This window comes from Akebia trifoliata, chromosome 8 (assembly GCF_017979445.1).
Source record: "Akebia trifoliata isolate Shusen 1 chromosome 8, ASM1797944v1, whole genome shotgun sequence".
Classification (NCBI taxonomy): domain Eukaryota; kingdom Viridiplantae; phylum Streptophyta; class Magnoliopsida; order Ranunculales; family Lardizabalaceae; genus Akebia; species Akebia trifoliata.
Genome location: NC_141382.1, coordinates 46372617 through 46391873, shown reverse-complemented (window position 1 = coordinate 46391873; position 19257 = coordinate 46372617). Strand labels below are relative to the sequence as shown.

Sequence of the window (19257 nt, the reverse complement as noted above, 5' to 3'; positions counted from 1 at the left end):
TCGTTCGTAATATTTCAAGGTTTACCAAAGCTGTGTGATAAGAGAAGAGAAAATAAATGAATTTCTCTCCATTTCTTTTGTTTGGATTGTCAAGTGGGGAGAGAAAAGAAATTAATTGGAGAGAAGAAAAAAAAAATATGAGTTTTCTCTCTCCAAAAGTGGAGAGAAGGGAGAAATTAAGATAAATCCTTTTACATTATGTTTGATTGCACATGGAAAATAGGGTGGAAAATCAATTTCCATGGAAAATGACATTTTTCAAGTGTTTGATTGCACATGGAAATGGAAATTCATTTTCCACCCCATTCAAAAAGTCCATTAAATCATGGATTTCACTTTTTCACCATATGGGTGGGAAAATGAAATCCACCCATATTTTTCATCCTCAATTCTTCCCTACCACCACCACCATTACACTAACCTCGTCGTCGTCACCATCGCCGTCGACTCCCTCTCCGACCACTTTCTCTCTTTCTTCTTCTTTTTCTTTGTCTCCTTCTCCATCCCTCACCTCCTCCGCCACCACCACCACCACGACGTTCTCCCCCCATCTTCCTTACTTACCTCCGTCGTCACCACCTTCGTCGTCGCCACCGTCGTAGTCGTGGCCGCCACCATCGCCGTCGCCACATCCTCCTCCCTCCCTCTTCTTCGTCATCTTCTTCTTCCTCTCCCCATCCTCTCATCTTCTTCTTCCTTCTCCTCTTCTTTTTTTTTCTCATATTTTTCCATGATTTTATTCAAGTGAAATCAAACAATGGAATTTGATTTTCCAACCCTACCTATTTTTCACAACTAATTTTTCATAGATTTCAAATTCCATGGAAAGTGACTTTCCATGCAATCAAACATACCCTTAAAATATTTTATAATTTCAACTCTCCCCTTATCTCTTTTTAAAGTATTTAAAATTTTCAAAATTGTCACAAGTTCTCTCTTGTCAATTCAAACGTGGTGGAGAGAAATTGAATTTCTCTTTTCTTCTCTTCCCTTCTCTTGTTAAAATGGAATCACAACCCTCTAAATTTCATTGAAAAAATCAGTTTAAAAGAAACAAAAATTCATAAAACAGTTTCTTTTGAGCTTGATCCAAGGTTTTTTAAACCCTCCCACTGTTGGTTAAAAAAAGAAAAGAAAGAAAAAAATTCAGCAATATGATATCAAAAATTATAAACAGATACAATCACCCAAGAATCAAAAACTATATATAAACAATGATTTTACGCCAATATGATTAAACCAAGTTATAAAAAAAAAAAAAAAAAAAACCATTAAAACAACAACAACAAAAAAATGTTAACATGTTCATCGGCGCACCAGCTCTAGCCATGGTTGAACTCTGAAGAACGAGAGGAGAAGATCTTTTTAAAGAACTTTCTGCTTTTATAAAGGTATACTTAACTATTTTGTGAAACATCAAACAATTGATGTAACGGTAAAAGACAAAAAAAAAAAAAAATGTTTTTCAAATAAAAAAGAGAGCTGCTATTGGCACCCCAACATTTACTTATTACACTACAATCGCGAAATCTTTAAAAACTTAGTAAGGTTAGAGATAATTACCATGTAGAACTAATTATTGCATTAACATTTGGAGTGGGGATCCACATCATAAAATTCAAATTGACGTGGTTTATTTGTTACTTAACATGGCTTGATTGGATCCTAACCGCATCAATTTGTGTCTTCCAAAAACATAATCTAATACCATGGAATTATAAGGAAAAAAATAATAATTTATAAGTACTTTGAAAAAACAAAAACAAAGAAAAGAATTAAATTTTCACCATTGAATTTTAGTTTTAATTTGAGAGTTCGGTGGCCATCAATTTTCAACACATTCGATCAAACTCAAAAATGATTTATTCTTGATTTTTTTTCTTTGGAATCTGAGTTTTTCCAATGAAATCACAGAGGATGTAGTATTGGATTTCTAAGTTGATAATCCACGTAGACCTAATGAGGCATAGTAAAATTTAAAATCTTACTAAGTTTATCTTACTGGCCTGATTCATAGCAAATTTGATAAAGTAAGGGTGTTTTCTTTAAATAAAATTGCAACAAAGGTGAAAAATCTCTCTTCTTTTATTATAAATCTTAGTAAGAATTAAGAAATGATATAAGGAACAATTCAACTCAATCATTTTCAACTGTCTTTTCATTTTCAAAATAAGTTCATAAATAAAAAAATTAGAAAGTAGAAAACCAACTAATTTATTTTTTTTAAATAACCAAAACCATTTATATATATTTGGCTAAACCCTCAACTTCAAATTAGGATTTTTTTTTTCCTTTTTAAAACTATTGAAAATTCTTATTTTTTCTCCTCAAAACCAATGAGTTCCTTTTTGTGTAAATAAAATCTTAACAAAAGAGTGATGATATTCTAATCAGAAATTCTTCACTTGGCTGACATTTTACGAACATGAAACCATATATATATTTTCTTGGAATACACAAATACACATCTTTTATGGGGATTTGCATTTGTGTATCCCAAAGAAATAGATCTATGATTCCATGTCCGTAACATGTCACTCGAGTATTAACCAAGTGAAGACTTTCTAATTAGAAAATCATTACTCTTACTAGGTCCATACTCAGCTGACTTGCTATGAATAAGGAACCATAGATCTATGTCCTCGGGATGCACAAATGCAAATCTCTATAAATGATATGCATTTGTGTATCTCCCAAAGAAACAGATCCATGGTTCCACGTCAACAAAATGTGTGTCAAAAAAAAAGTTGTTATGAGGGTCAAACCAAAATCCTTCTCTCCTATCCAAAATATGTCCTTTGTAATTAAAGTTTGAAAATAAAAGGAAATTACTGTTTGTGTTATCACCTGGAAAATCAAAATCCTTCTTTATAGTGTCTTTATACATGGTTTCAAAACTCGCCTGGGACTGAGATATGTCATTTGAGTCGTCTCGGTATCAGGCATGAAAGAGACGGACAAATAAGTCAATTTTTTGAATGAGATTTAATAACCCATTTTCATTTTTTAAAATTTTGGATGAGACATCTCAAATGTATCGAAAAACTCATTCGAGATGACTCGATATCTTGCATGGACGAGACAAGATGTGAAACTGAGTTTTAAAACCGTCGTCTTATATTAAGTAAGGTGTCAGGATAAGGATAGAGTCCGACTATGAAGCGGGCAGACCGCTTCAAAATTTTGAAGGAACCCCTCTCCATTATATTACACATGGCCTGCCCGCTTCAAAGTTTTTTCCAGGGATAGCTTTATCCCATAAAGCCATTGACTTGGGAAAAAAAGAAAAGAGTCGTGCCTAAAGATAAACCTCATATTGGACTTTCTTGATGTGGAAGTGTGTAGGGACCCTAGATGCATTTTCACTTGTATCTCGATGAAAAGCATCTATGGTTCCTATACAATTCCACGTTAGAAAAGTGCAATTTGAGATACAATCTTGAGGTCACTGCAGCATTAATAAAAAATAAAATAGAGCAGTCATGTGACTTCAAATGATGTACAATACAAACAAATATTTTTTCCTTTTAGTTTTCAAAAAGGAAGAAATATTATTTGGTAGAGACTCCACAAGAAGATTGTGTTATGTAAAACGTTGCAATCGAACAAGAAAAATAAATCAAGAGCAAGAAAACAAAATGCAATCACACAAAAAATACAGATTTTTACATGATTCTCTCAAGATTGAGGTACATCCACGGATCACAATTCCACTACGAAGAGAAAACTCACAACTACAAATTACACCGTTTCACGAAAAAACAAAAAAAAATAAAAACAGTACTAGGGTTTACATAATACCCGCAATGCATGTGCAGGATGTATGGTCATTCATTGTGTGGGGTTCGCACGTGTAAAAGAAAGATCAATTGCTTTGTTGGCAGCAATGTCGGATGGTTTCATCAATGGCTTGCAAAATGAGGATAGGTCATTTACCTCGTGACTATAATAGGGATGAACATAATTGTGGATCGTGTTCTAGGTACCAAGGAAGAATTAGAAATTGATCTTGAAACACAACTTATTGACCCCTCGACCCCCAACATTGTGTACGATTGGGTACATAGGAGCGCAGTAGTACATTTTGCAAATAATAAAAAAAATGTGTACCAATACATTATCTGAAATCATGGTGGCCTAAAATAGAATTGATCTCTGCTCTGAAAAAAATAGTTTTCTGTGAAGCCACTATGCATGCCAGGAATTAATTTCCTGAGTAAAAAATTTTACTCTCCAAAAAGCTTTTGGGGGCAAATTATTTTTCAGCAACTGTTTTCTATCAAAGCAAGCATAACCTTGACATCAACCAGGCCCGCTTGATTCGGATTGGTTCGCTAAAAGAAAAATAAATTCAGTAAATCAGATCCAAACCATCTGATAATGTAGACAATTGGAACATAATCATTCAAATTTAAATGCTTGTTGATTAGGTTGCCAGGATCATCCTCTAGGTGGTGTCCACATGAATGATGAATGGTAGGAGTTGTCCATCAACTCAAAAATCGTTCTTAATCAATGATACAACACATTTCTAGACCTTAAGACACATAAATATGTTCTTTCTCCTCTCTGGCTATTACTCGAACACGACAAGCAGTTATGAAACTATGACCTAGAGCCCTCGAGCCCCAACGTCGTGGTCAGCCAATTGCAGATATCATCCATCTCTTCAGGGGCGGTGTGGTGCCCAATCCTGGACAGTTTAACCAAGAACTTAAAATTTTGCTCTTTAGTTCTATCAAATCTTAACTGTAAAAATCTTGCTAAGGAAAGAAACCAATTATATACCCATTGTAGGTTTTGAAAATGAGCTTTTGAAATCCGGTTGAACTTAGGACTTCTGAAGACCTCTTTCCGTGTTTATAGAGGACTACTTCATCAGCTGAAAAAGAAAAATAAGATAAGAATCTCTATACAAAAATCATATTATGTTCGCTAATATAATGGATTTGGCACTCGTAAGTCAAATTCATTGAGTATTTTAAGTACATTAGTATGACTGGGCACACATGACCGCAATAGTACATTTTGTAAAGCCAAAAAAAATGTGAAATGCAAGAGACTGATTTGGAGTAACGGATTCAATTGGGGATGAGTTTCTGGCATTCCAAGACACTGATCTAGAATCTAACTTCATTTGCAATTACTAGGGGGATTTGGAAAGAAAGAAATGCAAGAATTTTTTAAGATAAGGTCCAATCCAATCAAGAGGTTATTATATCGATTCTTGGACCGTTATTTTTCTAGTGCAAGATATGCAAAGAGTTTAAAGGGGTGTTCTTTGAGGACTTCTTAGTCCATTGGGACAATGTTTGTTTTTTGTCAGAGCCTTAGCTCATGCTTGTTTTTTTTTTTTTTTTTCATTTTTCATTTCTTTTATATTTGGTTTGGTCATCTCGACCTTCCTTCTTGTTCTATTTTCTTTCCATTATTAATATATAAAAAATGTGAAATAAGACATTTTCGGAAATCATGGGGGTAAAATTTCCAACTACAATTGAAAGAAAAATCTAAACCAGATAGGAACTGGTCTGCATAGTTTTGAGCACTAGATTTGAGTAATTGATTTACAAGTAAATTCGGAACTCCCCAAAACTAAAATGCCTCCTCTTAAAGTTATTTATGTACTCAATCAAGCTTTTGTACACCAGCACAGAAGTTGAAATCAATTTATTAGAGTTTAACCACACCACAAGGTTTCAAGGCTCCCAAGTGCTTCTATTGCATGGATCCATCTTTCTACAATTTCTGCAGGGCCATCCTTTACAAAAGCTCGGTAGCATAAAAGGTAAAAACCAACAAACAAGGATAGGAAGGGAAAAAAAAAGTTGCTTGTTGAAATAGATGGGTTACTTGTACACTACTATGCATGGTTTATAGTTTTGTACTGTTTCGTAATGCCTCCGAATGTTTCAGTCAAGACTATCTCGGTTTTTCTACATTTCCTCAACAGGAGATTTTAAACCTTGCTTATGAGAACAATACAAGGGAGATAAATATACCTTCGCCGTGGCAAAGCAAAAGGGGCAAGGATGTGGCACGGTTCACTGCCTCATGGGAACCTTTAATCTTGTTCCTCAAGCTCCTAGAAAACAATGGATTTATTGATGATACATCGCACCAGAATAATATGGCACATAGAAGTTGATTAAAAGTGTGATTGTTAGGGCTTAAAATGGGTCATGTTCAGGCCGGATCTAAGTATGTCCATAATCAGATCTGAATTTTATATCCAAATCCAGATCATATTAGTTAAAAACAATATACAAATCATTTCTCTTTTAGTAAATACGGATCCGACCCAACTGAATCACTTGATTAGGGTCGGTCAGGTCGGATAATTCAGGACCGTTCAACATTTTTTTGCTATATTTCTTTTAGAATTGCTATACAATTCAATTTTACCATTATAATTCTTTTATTTTATAATAATTCATGTTATATTAAAGTAAAAGAAAAGAGATTTTGAAAAACATAAAAATATAATTTTCAAAGCAACATATCATTCAGATCTAGGTGGATATAGGGAATATCAGAAATCAACCCAGATCCGGTCAAGGGACATCAATCCATATTTTTATTCGGATCTACTCCAAGGGTCCAAACCCGCTATATTCAGATTGGGATCACTCAGGTTTTGGATAAAAATCCAACCCATTTTATGCCCTAGTGATTGTGTGTGAGGTCATGGCATTGTGGTGTTTGCGCATCGAAGGGGTACTCAGGTTAAAGGAAACCAGACCTTGAACATGGGAGCCAGCCACTCACACCAACAACTGCAGCTAGGTTGATTGGGTATGGCTTACCATTCCCATATTTCCCTTGAGCAAAACAAGTGGCAGAGTAGAGGGATGTTGCAGAACCCATACTAAAGCCTCCAATGCCAAGTTTGACTGTAACAAAAAAATGTATAAAGATGATGACAAAATGGTGGAGTTATAAATCAATAAATTTATAGCAATTGTGTTTGTCAGGACAACGTGACTCTAGAAACATAACATACTGATAAATTCACATAGCTATAAGATAACAGAAAGATCACATAAAAGTCTCAGGTTATTCTGCCCAACATGCTAGTACATAAACATAAAAATTATGGCACTATAGAAAGACATTGTTGTAAATTGATTTAAAACTTAACTACATCGACGGAAATATATAAATGTACTTAAAAAGATGGTTTTTGGAAATATACATCATTTCCTCATTAATAGCATTAGAGTGTCTTGAAGAAGTATAGGGAGAAACCTACCATCAGCGGGCTCTGTCAACAATAGGTTTGCAACGTGTGCTGCTGAAGCATCTAAACCCTCCACGTCGTCAGGACCATCTTCTGAAATGCCTCCTATGTCAAACCCTGATATAAATTGTTGGTTTCAACTTTAAAGCATTCGCGAAAGAACATAAGCAAGCAACAATTAGAACTTTATGGTGATAACGTAGTTTAATCCAAAGCAATTAATCATACATGCAGTGGAAGGAAATCCACCAAAAACTGTTACAGGTTGGGTAGGAGCAGTTGGGCAAATCCATTTAATCTGTAACATAAAAAATTCAATATAACACAAATGATTAATTTAATTATGAAATAAGTAGGCATCCTCCAACCATTGGAGCTAAAGGGATTCAAAATGTACTTATTCCATATGCTTACATTTGAAAGAGGGAGGGTTTCCAAGAGCTGTGACCAGCTACAAAAAATAAAAATAAAAAGCACAACAATCAACTCGGTATGGAATTCAGTACAACGGCAAATGGGAAAGCAACAATGATACCTCGAGCCATTATCGCCAAGGCCGTGTAACCAAACTATAGTGGCCTTGTGCTTTCCTTTGGGCCTAACCACATGGGTCCTTCCAAACTCCAACATCCTAATAGCAGTTTTACTTCCTGAAATTTTGAACAAATACGGTTCACCCAACAGAACCCAGAGAACCTAAGCATAACATAACTACAAGAAACCAGAAAACCCATAAACAAGAATACTAGAACCCAAAAAAGGGCTCCCATTACTAATAACAATCTACACTTATATACTAAACCCAGATGAAAATATCCATTAAATTAAGAAGAAAAATAAACTAACCACAACCCATTAAAGGGCAAGCAAAGCTCATCTTGACCACCTGAAGAACCGCACTGACGAACCCAATTAATCCACAGTTTGAGAAGGGTACCTTCTGCAATGGAAAAAAAGCACTCGATTTGAAAATCTATATTTGTACCCATCTTTTTCTTTTTCTTCCTCTTTTTTTTCTTTTTTTTTTTTTTTTTTTTTGTGGGGGGGGGGGGGGGTTTAAAATGGAATAAGAACCATGAATCTACATCAGCTACAGAAAGTTAATGAAACAACCAAGAGATTCAGAAAGAGAAAGGTACCCACAAAAAGGAGAGATAATAAAACAAAGAGGGGAAAGCAAGAAACCCTTATGAGCACAGAATCAAATTAACAGATCATAGAACACATTCACTTTCACCTAAGAGAGTCTCTAGAATTGAAATACAGAGAGAATTTATGTTTGTGGATAATGGCCAGAGTAAACCAGCCTCAGTCCTTAACTACTTTTTTCAAAATAATAATTAAGAAATACCCATTTTAATTTATTAACTTTTCTTTATAATTGATGGGTACCCATTAATCACAAACCAAAAATTTCAACTCAGTGAAGTAAATTTAGAGAGATCATAAACTTACAGATAGAGGAGAAAAGATATCAAAGAATCAAGAATAGGGAAGAACAAGAGAAGTTCTTTGGTTTTTAAGTTTATAAGTCCAACCTTGAGTTCCCACCTACTTGTGTGGAGGAGACACAATCACTCAAAAGTGTTTGAGCTTTTTACACGCTCCCCTCCCTCTCCCGCCCTTTGTCTGCTTATACGCAACTAATCAAAAGTGACATATGCAGAGAGTTTATATTACCACACCATATTTTTTTGTGTTTTACACCAATGGATGTACCCGTGATTTAGACGGATCCTCACGTTTTCGTGAAGAAAAACATTTTCCTTACCAAGTGTCGTCGGCCCAAATACACTATCGCCAATCCAACACCAATCTTTTAGATTTCATGGAAAGACTTAGGGCATGTTTTGGTCATACTTCTGAAATTTGAAGTCTGAATTCTAATTTCTATTTTCTGAAATTTGGAATCTGAAGTCTTGTTCTAGAAAAGTTATTTGTTTATTATTTTTAAAAACTTCTCATTATAAACATAAATTTAAAATATAATGGTCATTTTGATAAGATTACTCTTTTGTAATTCTAATAAATTGTGGAATTAAGTTCAAAGCGGGTTTAGGGGACAGTATTAGATTCTGGGAGGATTGGTGGTACAGTGCATCGTCTCTAGCAACTCAATTTCCGTCCTTATACACTTGTTCTACTAAGAAGAATTGCTCTATCAAGCAATGTTTGATCGGCACGGAATCTAGACCTACGTGGGATTTGGGGTTCAGGAGAAACTTTAATGATTGGGAGCTAAACGAGGTGCATCTTTCCTTGATCTCCTGCATTTGGTACATCTCAATGATAGCGAACATGATAGGTGGGAGTGCAAAAAGGGAAAGGATTCGAGATTCTCTGTCAAGTCCTTCTACGAGAGCCTTATTCCCTCTACTGAGCGATTCCTCTCGAGGTCCAAGTATGTTGCCTCTAAAATATCCTTCTTTCTTTGGTTAGCCTTTTTCGGTAGGTTACTCACGTTGGATAACTTGATTGTTCGGGGTTGGATCACGCCTAATTGTTATCCCCTTTGCTTAAGGGATGAGGAATCGGTGGATCACATTTTGATTCATTACTCCTTTACTCACATTATTTGGCCAACCTTCTTCGGTATATTTCGTATTAATTAGGTCTTCCCTCATAAGTTTTCATCGTTGTTAATTGAGTGGGCTAGTACTACTTTCCATTCTAGAAAAAAACTCTTGTGGGCTATGTTGCCTTCGACTGTTGCTTGGGGGATTTGGAACGAGAGAAATAACAAGGTATTCAATAGTAAGATTAGAAGTACTCATGCGGATTTCTTGGAGATCCTGGGCTCAATGTATCTTTGGTCGAAACAATACATTGAGTTCGCGGGGTTTACTTTTGATGACTTTGTTTTTAGATGGAACTCTTTGTGTAATCTTTGATTTCTTTTAGTTTTCTTTTGCTTTGTTGTTATTAGAGAGGTTTCTTCGGCCTCATTGTACTCTGTTTTCCCTCCCTTTTTTTTTCAATATATTATACCTTTTCAAAAAAAAAAAAAAAAAATTGTTAACCGAAAAACATAACATATTATGCATAATAAAACTATCCACACATTTAATTTCAAATTCTAATAAATCAAAGACCTTAAAAGTATTGTTTTCAAATTGATTTCATATTTGAAAAATTATATTTTAACAAGGTAATATTCAAACAATAAACAATCATTCATTTTCTACTTCAATTGCAATCTGATCACGTAAAATAATGTGAACTACCTACAAATTTAACAAACAAAATTAAAAGGAAAAGTGAAGAGACCTTGACAACACAGTTGTAGAGGTAAAAGAGAAAAGAAAAGTAAAAAAATTAAAAATAAGGATTTTAGGGTTTGTATAAAGAAAAGATAAGTGATAGAAATCAGTGTTTTGAGGAGAGTATTTTAGAAAAAACTAATAATTCAAAATTCAGAAGTTTCATCCAGCATCCCCCCATTGCTTAATCAAAAATTCTGAATTTTGATTCTTAAAGCTAAAATTTGAAACGAAACAAACAACAATAAATTTTAAAGGTGAACCACCTCTATTCAGAGTTCAGAAGTGTTACCAAACACACACTTAAATAAAAATAAAAAAAATAAAAAAATCTATTTTGAACTTCGTCCAAGGTATTGAAAATGGCTGGCAACTGAACTCTTAAATTTAAAATTAAAATTAAAATTCATCTACGAAAAATAACTATTTTTTTTTTAAGTTCTTAAAATTTTGTCCTCTCATCTATGTGACATTAGATCAATGTTTTTGCATGCTACAATGTGTCTAGCTTTAGTTAGTATAGCTAGCTTGACTCTTCGATGAATACCCGAGTAACTTTCTCGTTTCAAATTGATGACATGCTCTTGATTTTTCTTCTATCGTAGACTAATAAAAAATGACCTAAATTTTTCATCCCCAACCAATAACAATTTAACCATAATCTTCAACTAGAGATTTTATCTGTATATGAACTTATTTTGTATATGTACAGTCTCGAGGATTTTGTAAAGTAAATCATATATTAGGTTGTGAATGTCAAAATGAGCTGGTATGATTTTTTTTATATGAATAATTCATTACAGTGTTGAATTAGTCAATGTGATCTTCAAGTTAGTGGATCTGATCCTATATCTTGCTCTCAATGAGATGGGTTCCACATAGATTTCATGATGGATAATCCAACTTCACAAGTCATTCACAATTTATTTTGTAAATGAACCATCTGGAAATTTTTATGAAGAAAACTTTATATTAAATTGAGAATGTCAGAATGAACAGATATTTGATGATGGTATACGAACAATTCATTATATGGTTGAATTATTCAATTTGATCTTCAAATTAGTTGGATCTGTCCTGTTTTGCTTGCTCTCAGTGATGGGTTCCACATAGGTATCATGATGGACAATCCAACTCCACAAGTCGTTCCGATAGTTAGAGACCAACCTTACAACAACAACAACAACAACGAATAGTCCATTGGATTGTACAACATGATCTCCACGTGGTCCCATTGTAAATTGTGTAATTTTTATTAAATGATGAATAGATGTAATTCATAAGTGAAAGTGCAACATGTGGAAGGTGCGGAGAGACATGTCTAAGTCACACTTAAAATTAGAACACCCAAATACACTTTCCCTAATGTTTAGAGCACTCGGAAAAATTACCGAGCAAATGAACAAACTCACTCGTATCTCAATGAAAAGCATCTATGGTTCTATACACACATTCACGTCAGTAATGTTTCACCGATTTCAATTTCAATGTTCCATCTGCAAATTTGTAAGGCCAACCAGAACCATGGATTCCTAGATTTTGATGAAACAATGGGGGAGAGAGAGAGACTGAGTATTTTGAATTCTTGTGATATATTTTAAATAATTTTTGAATATTTAGATTAGTTTACTTTTCAATTATTTTCAGGAGTTTTATCTCAAAGTATTTATGAGATTTTGAATCAGGTGGGAAAATTGCTGAATTTAATCTCAACTGCGCAAAGAGTAAGGTAATTTTCTGAGATTCTCATCTTCTTTGATCCTTTGTTTTCTTCAGCTGTCCAACGAATGGCTGAGATGGGCTACTACTCTCTAGGGAGTCCTTGACAGTCTGATCCCTAGGAAACTAACTTCTAATTCTCTTCCCATCTCAACTGCCATTGGATCCATAAAAACCAAATATCATATTCCTAGTGATTCGGAGAGGGTTAGCCAAAATCTTATCCCAGCCCAAGTGTGATCCAAGATTACACTGGTTTGACCCATTTGCTTTGGCAGTACTACTTGTTAAGAGTAAATTTGATAGATTATACATCCTTGATGATAGATAAGCTCAAACCATTGGATGGTCCTCAAGATTTGTGGAGTTAAATCATTAAAACCATTTTTGGGGAAAACAATTTCTCAAAAACTGTTCTCTCACCAAGCAAACACACCCTTAACATGAATCAGGCGCCCTTCGTACTGGTTTGGTATAAGAAAAACAAAGTCCCTTAGAGATTGTGAGAGTTTATACAAACTTACAAAGATAAGAGAAAGTGTCTTATTAGACCAATTGTACAAGGCCTTGACCTCGACGACAATTACATTACAGTAAAGCTTGAAGCAACCCAAAGCATCTGAATGGAGCTATAACCTACCAGGGAGTTTTGAGGATTCTCTCACCAATCCAAAGAATTAACCTACAAAACAGCAATAAATTATTATTGTGTATTACCAGGTATGTTCTATAAGAAAAAAGGGTCATTGGAGTCCATGAAACTGGACTCCATTCTAATGGAAAAATAACCAACATATAGTTCAAAAAATCTTCCATTTTTTTTCCCGAAAGTGGAATGGATATATCCAAGGGAAGTACTAAATCTGAATAAGCAGAAATTTAAAAATTCTAAACAGAATGGTCAAACTATGGATGAATCACATGTTCATGACAATCTACTTCATTGTAAGGACCTTCAGAGCTTACAACACTTTGCGCCAATCGAAAGAGACTTGATTCGTTTCCACAGAGAAATCACAATATTAAGGCTTTATTATATCCCTCTAAACAAATCATATTATAAATTTGTAAAAATTAAGATTTTTCACCAACTCATTTCTCATAGAATAACCTTATTTGACAACTTTAATTCTATGTGTCAAATCAAGTGGTGTATCTGAAAAACATCTCATGATTCATCGCAACTTTGAATACTTTTTTCGGGTTCACTTCACTTGTCATTTAATAGACATTGGTCCCTTCCCCTATCTGCCTCAAGCCTTCTCCAATGTGGCATTCATTGGCCTTCAAGTCCAGAGGAAGGATTTTGCGAAATTTCACTCCATTTGTGATTTTTTAGGGACTTTGGAATGAGAGGAATGGGAAGACTTTCATCGGAAGGTGAACTCGATACACAATGTCATCTCTTTTGAGGACTTTGTATTTAGATGGGACTTGTTTATAGAGGAAATTAGATTAGCTGGTGTTGCATGTTTGTTTGTTGTTTGTTCAAGTATATGTTGATCTCAGTTAGGTCTTCACGGAGCAGCATGTTCAGTAATTTATTATCAAAATGTTTAGAATTTTAGTTTCTTTTCGTGTATTTTTCTTCCTTTCTTTTGTTCTCCTATTGTCATCTCTATAGATTTATTTGCTTTTGGGTAGGTGTCCTCGATCTTCTGCTTGTATGCTACTCTTTTCTTCTGTTGGATTTGAACTTTCCGGAAAAAGAAAAAGAAAAAGAGTCTATATCATTAGGTTTCTTTATACTCTTCTCTTTCATCAAGAAGTAGTTTCCTAGTAAAACTTACATATTTAGACTGACAAACAATGACACTAATTGCTAGCAACCGAAACATGAAATGGAAACTAACAACGGTTTGGAGTTTTGGACATTGCTCTAGAAGTTTCTCTCTCTATAAACTTTGGTATGTTCATGCCTATTGGTGAGAGGACTAGTAAAGTGCGACCTAGGTGTACGAACACGATTACTGTCAGTGCTTCTGCATCATATTGATCAGTAGGTGACGACAACCGAGTTTCCAAGTGTCCACCTAGTCTCTTAATGGTTAAGCATTATTCAGGGGAACTCCATCAGATCTTTTCTGATTGCTGGTGAACTTCGTATCGAGTTTCAGATCTGCTTTCCTACCCTCTCTAGATTATAAGGAAACTTTTGCTTTCTAAATCTTTTCAGATTGCAAACAAGAGAGCAAACAAGAAAATGACTTGAATAGGAAAGAATGACAAAAAAAAGAACCGACTTGAATTCAAGGGAAAAAAAGTTGAAAGACCAAGTTTGATGATTCCAACACAAACCATCACAGATTTATATATATATATATTTTAAAACCCATTAGAAGCCTTAGATGTGGACCTAAGAAGACAAATAAAAAAGGAAAGAACGAGATGGCAATAAGACAGCAGTTTGAGATGGGAATAAGACACTAGTTTGAGAAAGGGTTGAAATGTCAGAAATACCAATAAAGAAAGAGCGAGAAAGATAAATATATCAAATAGCAAATTTGAAATCTGATATTATTTGACTAGAGACCACAAATTATCATGGGCATAATGAGGTACATGGCAGATTTATGGCTTCGACAGCAAAACTCTAAACAAATAGATAAATGAACAGGAAAATGGGAGGAGCATAAAGTGTGGTGTGGAAGAATAAGAATGCCATAGTCCTGTGACAATGGAGCCAATTTTTTTATTGAGTTTGAAATAGGATCTATTTAAAAATCTTGCCATATGAACCAAAAATATTCTCTAGAATCTTCATTTTTTTAAACAAGCGGATTCACTCTCAAATAGATCCAGGTCTTGAGCATATAGGTTTCGAGAAATGTTGATCTAGAATTCTAGATCTTGATTAATCATAAAGGGAGAGGTGATGAAGATCCATCTTGTAAAGAACACATCAAAGGAGTTGAGTTTACTAGAATACATGATCATTTTTTCCCCATTTCCCATGAAATTTATGTAGAATATTTGTCCTCCTTGCGTTTTAATTCAATCCATCTCTTCCTATGAGATAGTTTTCCATGTCCTCTGGCCTCTGGGACTTCTAGTAGTATTTGACTATTGTTAATTACACAAATCATCATGGATGAAACTAGAAACAGGCGGAATTTGGAGAAACATATGAATAGGGCAAACTCACTCCAACCAAAATAAATTGGGGTAGATGGAAATGAAAAGACAAGCATGTTGTAACAATGGAGAAGAATAAGAACTGGATTACCCAGTTAACAATATTTCTTTGGGGGTAGCGTCATTGTTTATGTGACATAATTTGGTTTTTGTAGTTTACATGGCATGTATGTGCTTGGGATTGAGTCAAAACTTAGCATGGGGTAGCTTGGATAATATAGCGTCGTGAGATGTCTTTGCATTGGGGGTTCAGGTAGTAAAACAAGACTAGATATTTGGAGTAGTCCTTTTCCAAGAAATCTGTCATCTAATTTCCAAAAATTATAGGCATGCATATTAGGATAGCAGATAACGTCACTTTTCGTACCATGATTTTCCTAAAGGACATTGACATTGCATTGTCTCTAAGAAAGCTATACTTCAAGAATTTTTTATAGTATATATGCTTGACAGATGACACTTATGTGTTTAGCATGGATATGTGTGATATGGTGAAGTCATCAATCTAGTCATTCCACATGTTAACAGTGGATGGACGACATTTCAAAATAGCAACTCTTGGTCCAAATTTCTATTCAAAAGCTTTCTCTTGGACGGTGAAAATTTATTTTACAGACCATTAGCATGAAGGTTATTAAAATAAGGTCATTCAGATTCTTATTCATGCCCACATATGGATCTAGATAGAGTTGAATGGAGTGGTAAGATTCATATCGATGACCCAAATATTTGGGATAAGTCATAGATGATGATAAATACATAATTAGTGTAAGTAACATTTGACCCTGACATAGACGATACACTCTTCAGGTCATCACTACGTGAGCAAAGTATTTTTATCAATGTAAAGGCAATTATACTCTCTACGCAGGAATAGCGTATTTTTCTTTTCTTTTCTTTCTATCGACTATGTTTTTTACTCAATGTAACCTGGAGACTAATTAGCTACAATTGAGGAATTAAGTTTGAATTTGGGTGAGGGGCTTGTAAATCAAAGGAGATTCCTGCTTTTGGTTTTCCAAGTGAGACCCAATCTCACTTCTTATTTCTGTTTTCTTATGTACAAGGGCTCTCCTCTTTTACTTTTCACCATGAATGCCCCTTGAGTTTGGCTCCCCTTCTCACTGTAGCTCTATTGAACCTCAGTAAAAGTTTCAAAAGAGCATCCCCCCGATTGACAGAATGTATGGACGCATCCTTGAGCAAAGATTAAGCTTCCTATGGACCAAAAAGATCTGTAAACACAGGAGGCTCACTGTTGTTTAGGACAGACAGAAAGAACAAGAAGTGTTGAATGGTTGTCATTATTTTAACAGCCTTGTGCTGCCTTGACATACATGTATTCACCTAACAGGGTTGGAGTTAATGTTCAACCCAATCACCAAACCACAACCTCAACAATAAGACTAATTATGCTATTGAAAAATCAGTTACAGCTGCTATAATCAAATTCAATAAGAAAACAAGTTCAGAAAACTGTTAACTTCTACTAACAAATCCAGCGGTCATGATCTCATCTCCGCAAAAAAAGTGAAAACGAAGCAAATTGTAAAGAAAGGTATGGAAGCCAATCATCGTTATCGTCTTCAACAATAGCATTCCACCATAACATTTTCAGAGATACAACTAAATGGAGGTAAAGCCAGGAATGGCTGGACTCAAGGATGGGTTCATTCATGCTTGAGGTGAGATTGATTCAGGAGATTCACCACAACTTAGAATCTAATCATTTCTAAAAGGAGAGTAAGTTAGTCTCCATTTCACATTTCGATTGGTTAGAAATTAGTAAGTTTTCCTAGAAAGTTAAACTCGCTATTAGAGTAACTCTATAAATAAAGAACATGTTTGTGATGTAAAAGATAGTTTTAATTAGTGAAATTTGAGCTTAATAATGTTTTGACTTCTGAGAGAAAAAATTTAAGCCTAGACATTGCATTGATTGGGTGCTACAAGATTGATCTTAATCAAATTCCAAATCATTAGACCTTTTTTCATGTGACTAGGATTTTTTGTGAGCCAAAATCCTTGCTGACCCATCATTTGTAATCCAAATTTTCAGTTTTTCTCTATGGATCGGTATTCAGAATTTTCAGGTTCAAAAAATATGATTCTCAAAAGATTATGTTAGACGCCCACAATACGAGTCACAGAACAAAAAATTACCCAAAAAATACTTTTGGTTAAATTTTTTTTTTTGATAATTAACTTGCAAAGAGAAGTTGGTCGCAAAAAATAAAAAAACACCAAAAACAAAGATCTTTCTAATTATACTATTAACCTTAGTACAATTATACTTTTAATATATGATTCATCTATAAATAAATAAATAATCAACAATATAATAAGTACCGAAAAAATGGACAATAATTTCATACATTACCACACAACAGAGAAAACGAGGAATCGGAAGGCCACGTGCATCACCCACTAATATTATCGGTGGAAACATCAATCTCCTCATCATCATCGCCCTGCCGTATTTTAGCTATCTCGGCATGTGCTCTCTCCATAATCTGCCTCTTCTGCAATTCCAAATCTCTATGAAATTCCATCCTCATCTTCTCCAATTCCAGCATTTGCTGCCTCTTATTATTCTCTATCTTTTCGTAAATATCTCCAAACTTCTGAATAGAGTTTGCAAGCAACCTAAACGAAGACCCTCCACGATCATCATCTGAATACTTTTTCCTCTTAGGTGGGAGACCATCTGAATCATCACCCTCAGATGCTTCTGAATCCCCAGGACTGTCCCTAATCTCATCCATCCCATTCGAGAGATTCAAATATACTCTGGGGTTCATAAAAACATATTCACCCGAATCTAACCCGCACGAAAGTCCGGGCTGTTGTCGTGATGACGATGATGTCATCAACATATCCATTTTCTTGAAGTAAACCCATTTACTAGTTGTACCACCAGTCTCCTCCAACATCATCTTCTCCTTTTTGTATTTCTTCTTCAATGTATCCAATCGATTACGACATTGGGTATCCGTTCTTATAGTTTTCGACGCTTGTGAGATCTTCTTTGCTACTTCGTGCCATTCTTCGGATCGAAGACTCTTTCTACCAAGATGAAGAAACCTATCACCCCAAGCATCTAATAGAACAAATGTCGCGTGCTCCGTCCAATCTGCTGGGGAATTTCGACCACCACCACCACCGATGGATGGCTTCGGTGGTGGTGGTTGTGCCGCTACTCGTGGAGCAAATTCATACCCCAAAGCTAAATTCTTCAACTTTCGTTTTTTCCTTTGCTTCTCCAAATCCTCACTCGCTTCCATCTTTCGATTATTATCATCTCCATCATCGTCGTCATCGTCTTCTTCTTCCTCGTCCTCATCCTCATCTTCATCCTCTGCTTCTTCTAGAACCTTCTGGAAACCATTTCCTTCTAACTCTTCTTCTTCGTCTTCTTCTTCCTCTTCGTGTTCGTCGTCTACTTCGACTTCTTCATCTTCGTCGTCATCTTCTTCTTCATATTTATTACTAATTGGCTGAGTATACGAGGTGTTTCGAACAGGAAGCTTCGAACGATGCGAAGAAGAAGCGTAGCTTTGATGGTAATTTGCAGGATAAGGGTTTGGATCGTCCATTTTTTCTGCAAGTTCTGAGATCAATTTTAAGAGAAGAAACCCTAATTTCTTGGACTAGATAAACCTAATTCTCATTTCATGCAGAATTGGAGACCGAGAACAACAGAAATAAAACCCTAATTTTGTTCTCCAAAAACCACAAATTCAAGGGTTCTCCATTTCAGAGACAGAATCGGAGACCGATAACAACAAAACTGAAACCCTAATTTTGTCCTCCAAAACCCCAAATTCAAGGGTTTTGGGGTTGGAGAGAAGACCTATTGGACACATTCGTGAAGAAGAGCTGTTTAGCTTTTCGATACAATGG

At 35.0% G+C, this 19257-nt stretch overlaps 2 protein-coding genes across 5 annotated transcripts; both read right to left on the bottom strand.

Moving 5' to 3' along the window:
- Positions 1-4373: 4373 nt before the first annotated feature.
- On the bottom strand, positions 4374-8862 carry LOC147397220 (uncharacterized). 3 transcript variants are annotated; one of them, XM_086452752.1, is made up of 10 exons: positions 8796-8862; positions 8087-8180; positions 7776-7890; positions 7655-7691; positions 7469-7538; positions 7253-7357; positions 6743-6893; positions 6003-6085; positions 4789-4882; positions 4374-4693 (listed from the first exon to the last, which is right to left on the bottom strand). In XM_086452752.1, exons 2-10 carry the CDS (start codon positions 8115-8117, stop codon positions 4606-4608), a joined length of 774 nt encoding a protein of 257 aa, XP_086308878.1. In that variant the 5' UTR covers positions 8118-8180; positions 8796-8862; the 3' UTR covers positions 4374-4605. The 3 variants fall into 3 exon arrangements, with proteins under 3 accessions (XP_086308878.1, XP_086308877.1, XP_086308879.1); XM_086452751.1 differs by having other exon boundaries at positions 8696-8837; XM_086452753.1 differs by having other exon boundaries at positions 8779-8829.
- A 3819-nt stretch (positions 8863-12681) lies between these two features.
- LOC147397219 (uncharacterized) lies at positions 12682-19257 on the bottom strand. 2 transcript variants are annotated; one of them, XM_086452749.1, is made up of 2 exons: positions 17730-19257; positions 12682-12901 (listed from the first exon to the last, which is right to left on the bottom strand). In XM_086452749.1, exon 1 carries the CDS (start codon positions 18948-18950, stop codon positions 17775-17777), a length of 1176 nt encoding a protein of 391 aa, XP_086308875.1. In that variant the 5' UTR covers positions 18951-19257; the 3' UTR covers positions 12682-12901; positions 17730-17774. The 2 variants fall into 2 exon arrangements, with proteins under 2 accessions (XP_086308875.1, XP_086308876.1); XM_086452750.1 differs by having other exon boundaries at positions 17735-19257.

Excerpts from the sequence above, each read along its gene's own strand:
- LOC147397220 (XM_086452752.1), bottom strand. The coding sequence starts at position 8,117 with ATGAGCTTTGCTTGCCCTTTAATGGGTTGTG. Across the intron at positions 6,894-7,252 it reads GTTGACAGAGCCCGCTGATG|TCAAACTTGGCATTGGAGGC; the intron begins GTAGGTTTCTCC and ends TTTTTGTTACAG. Across the intron at positions 6,086-6,742 it reads GGCTGGCTCCCATGTTCAAG|GAGCTTGAGGAACAAGATTA; the intron begins GTCTGGTTTCCT and ends ATTGTTTTCTAG.
- LOC147397219 (XM_086452749.1), bottom strand. The coding sequence starts at position 18,950 with ATGGACGATCCAAACCCTTATCCTGCAAATTACCATCAAAGCTACGCT.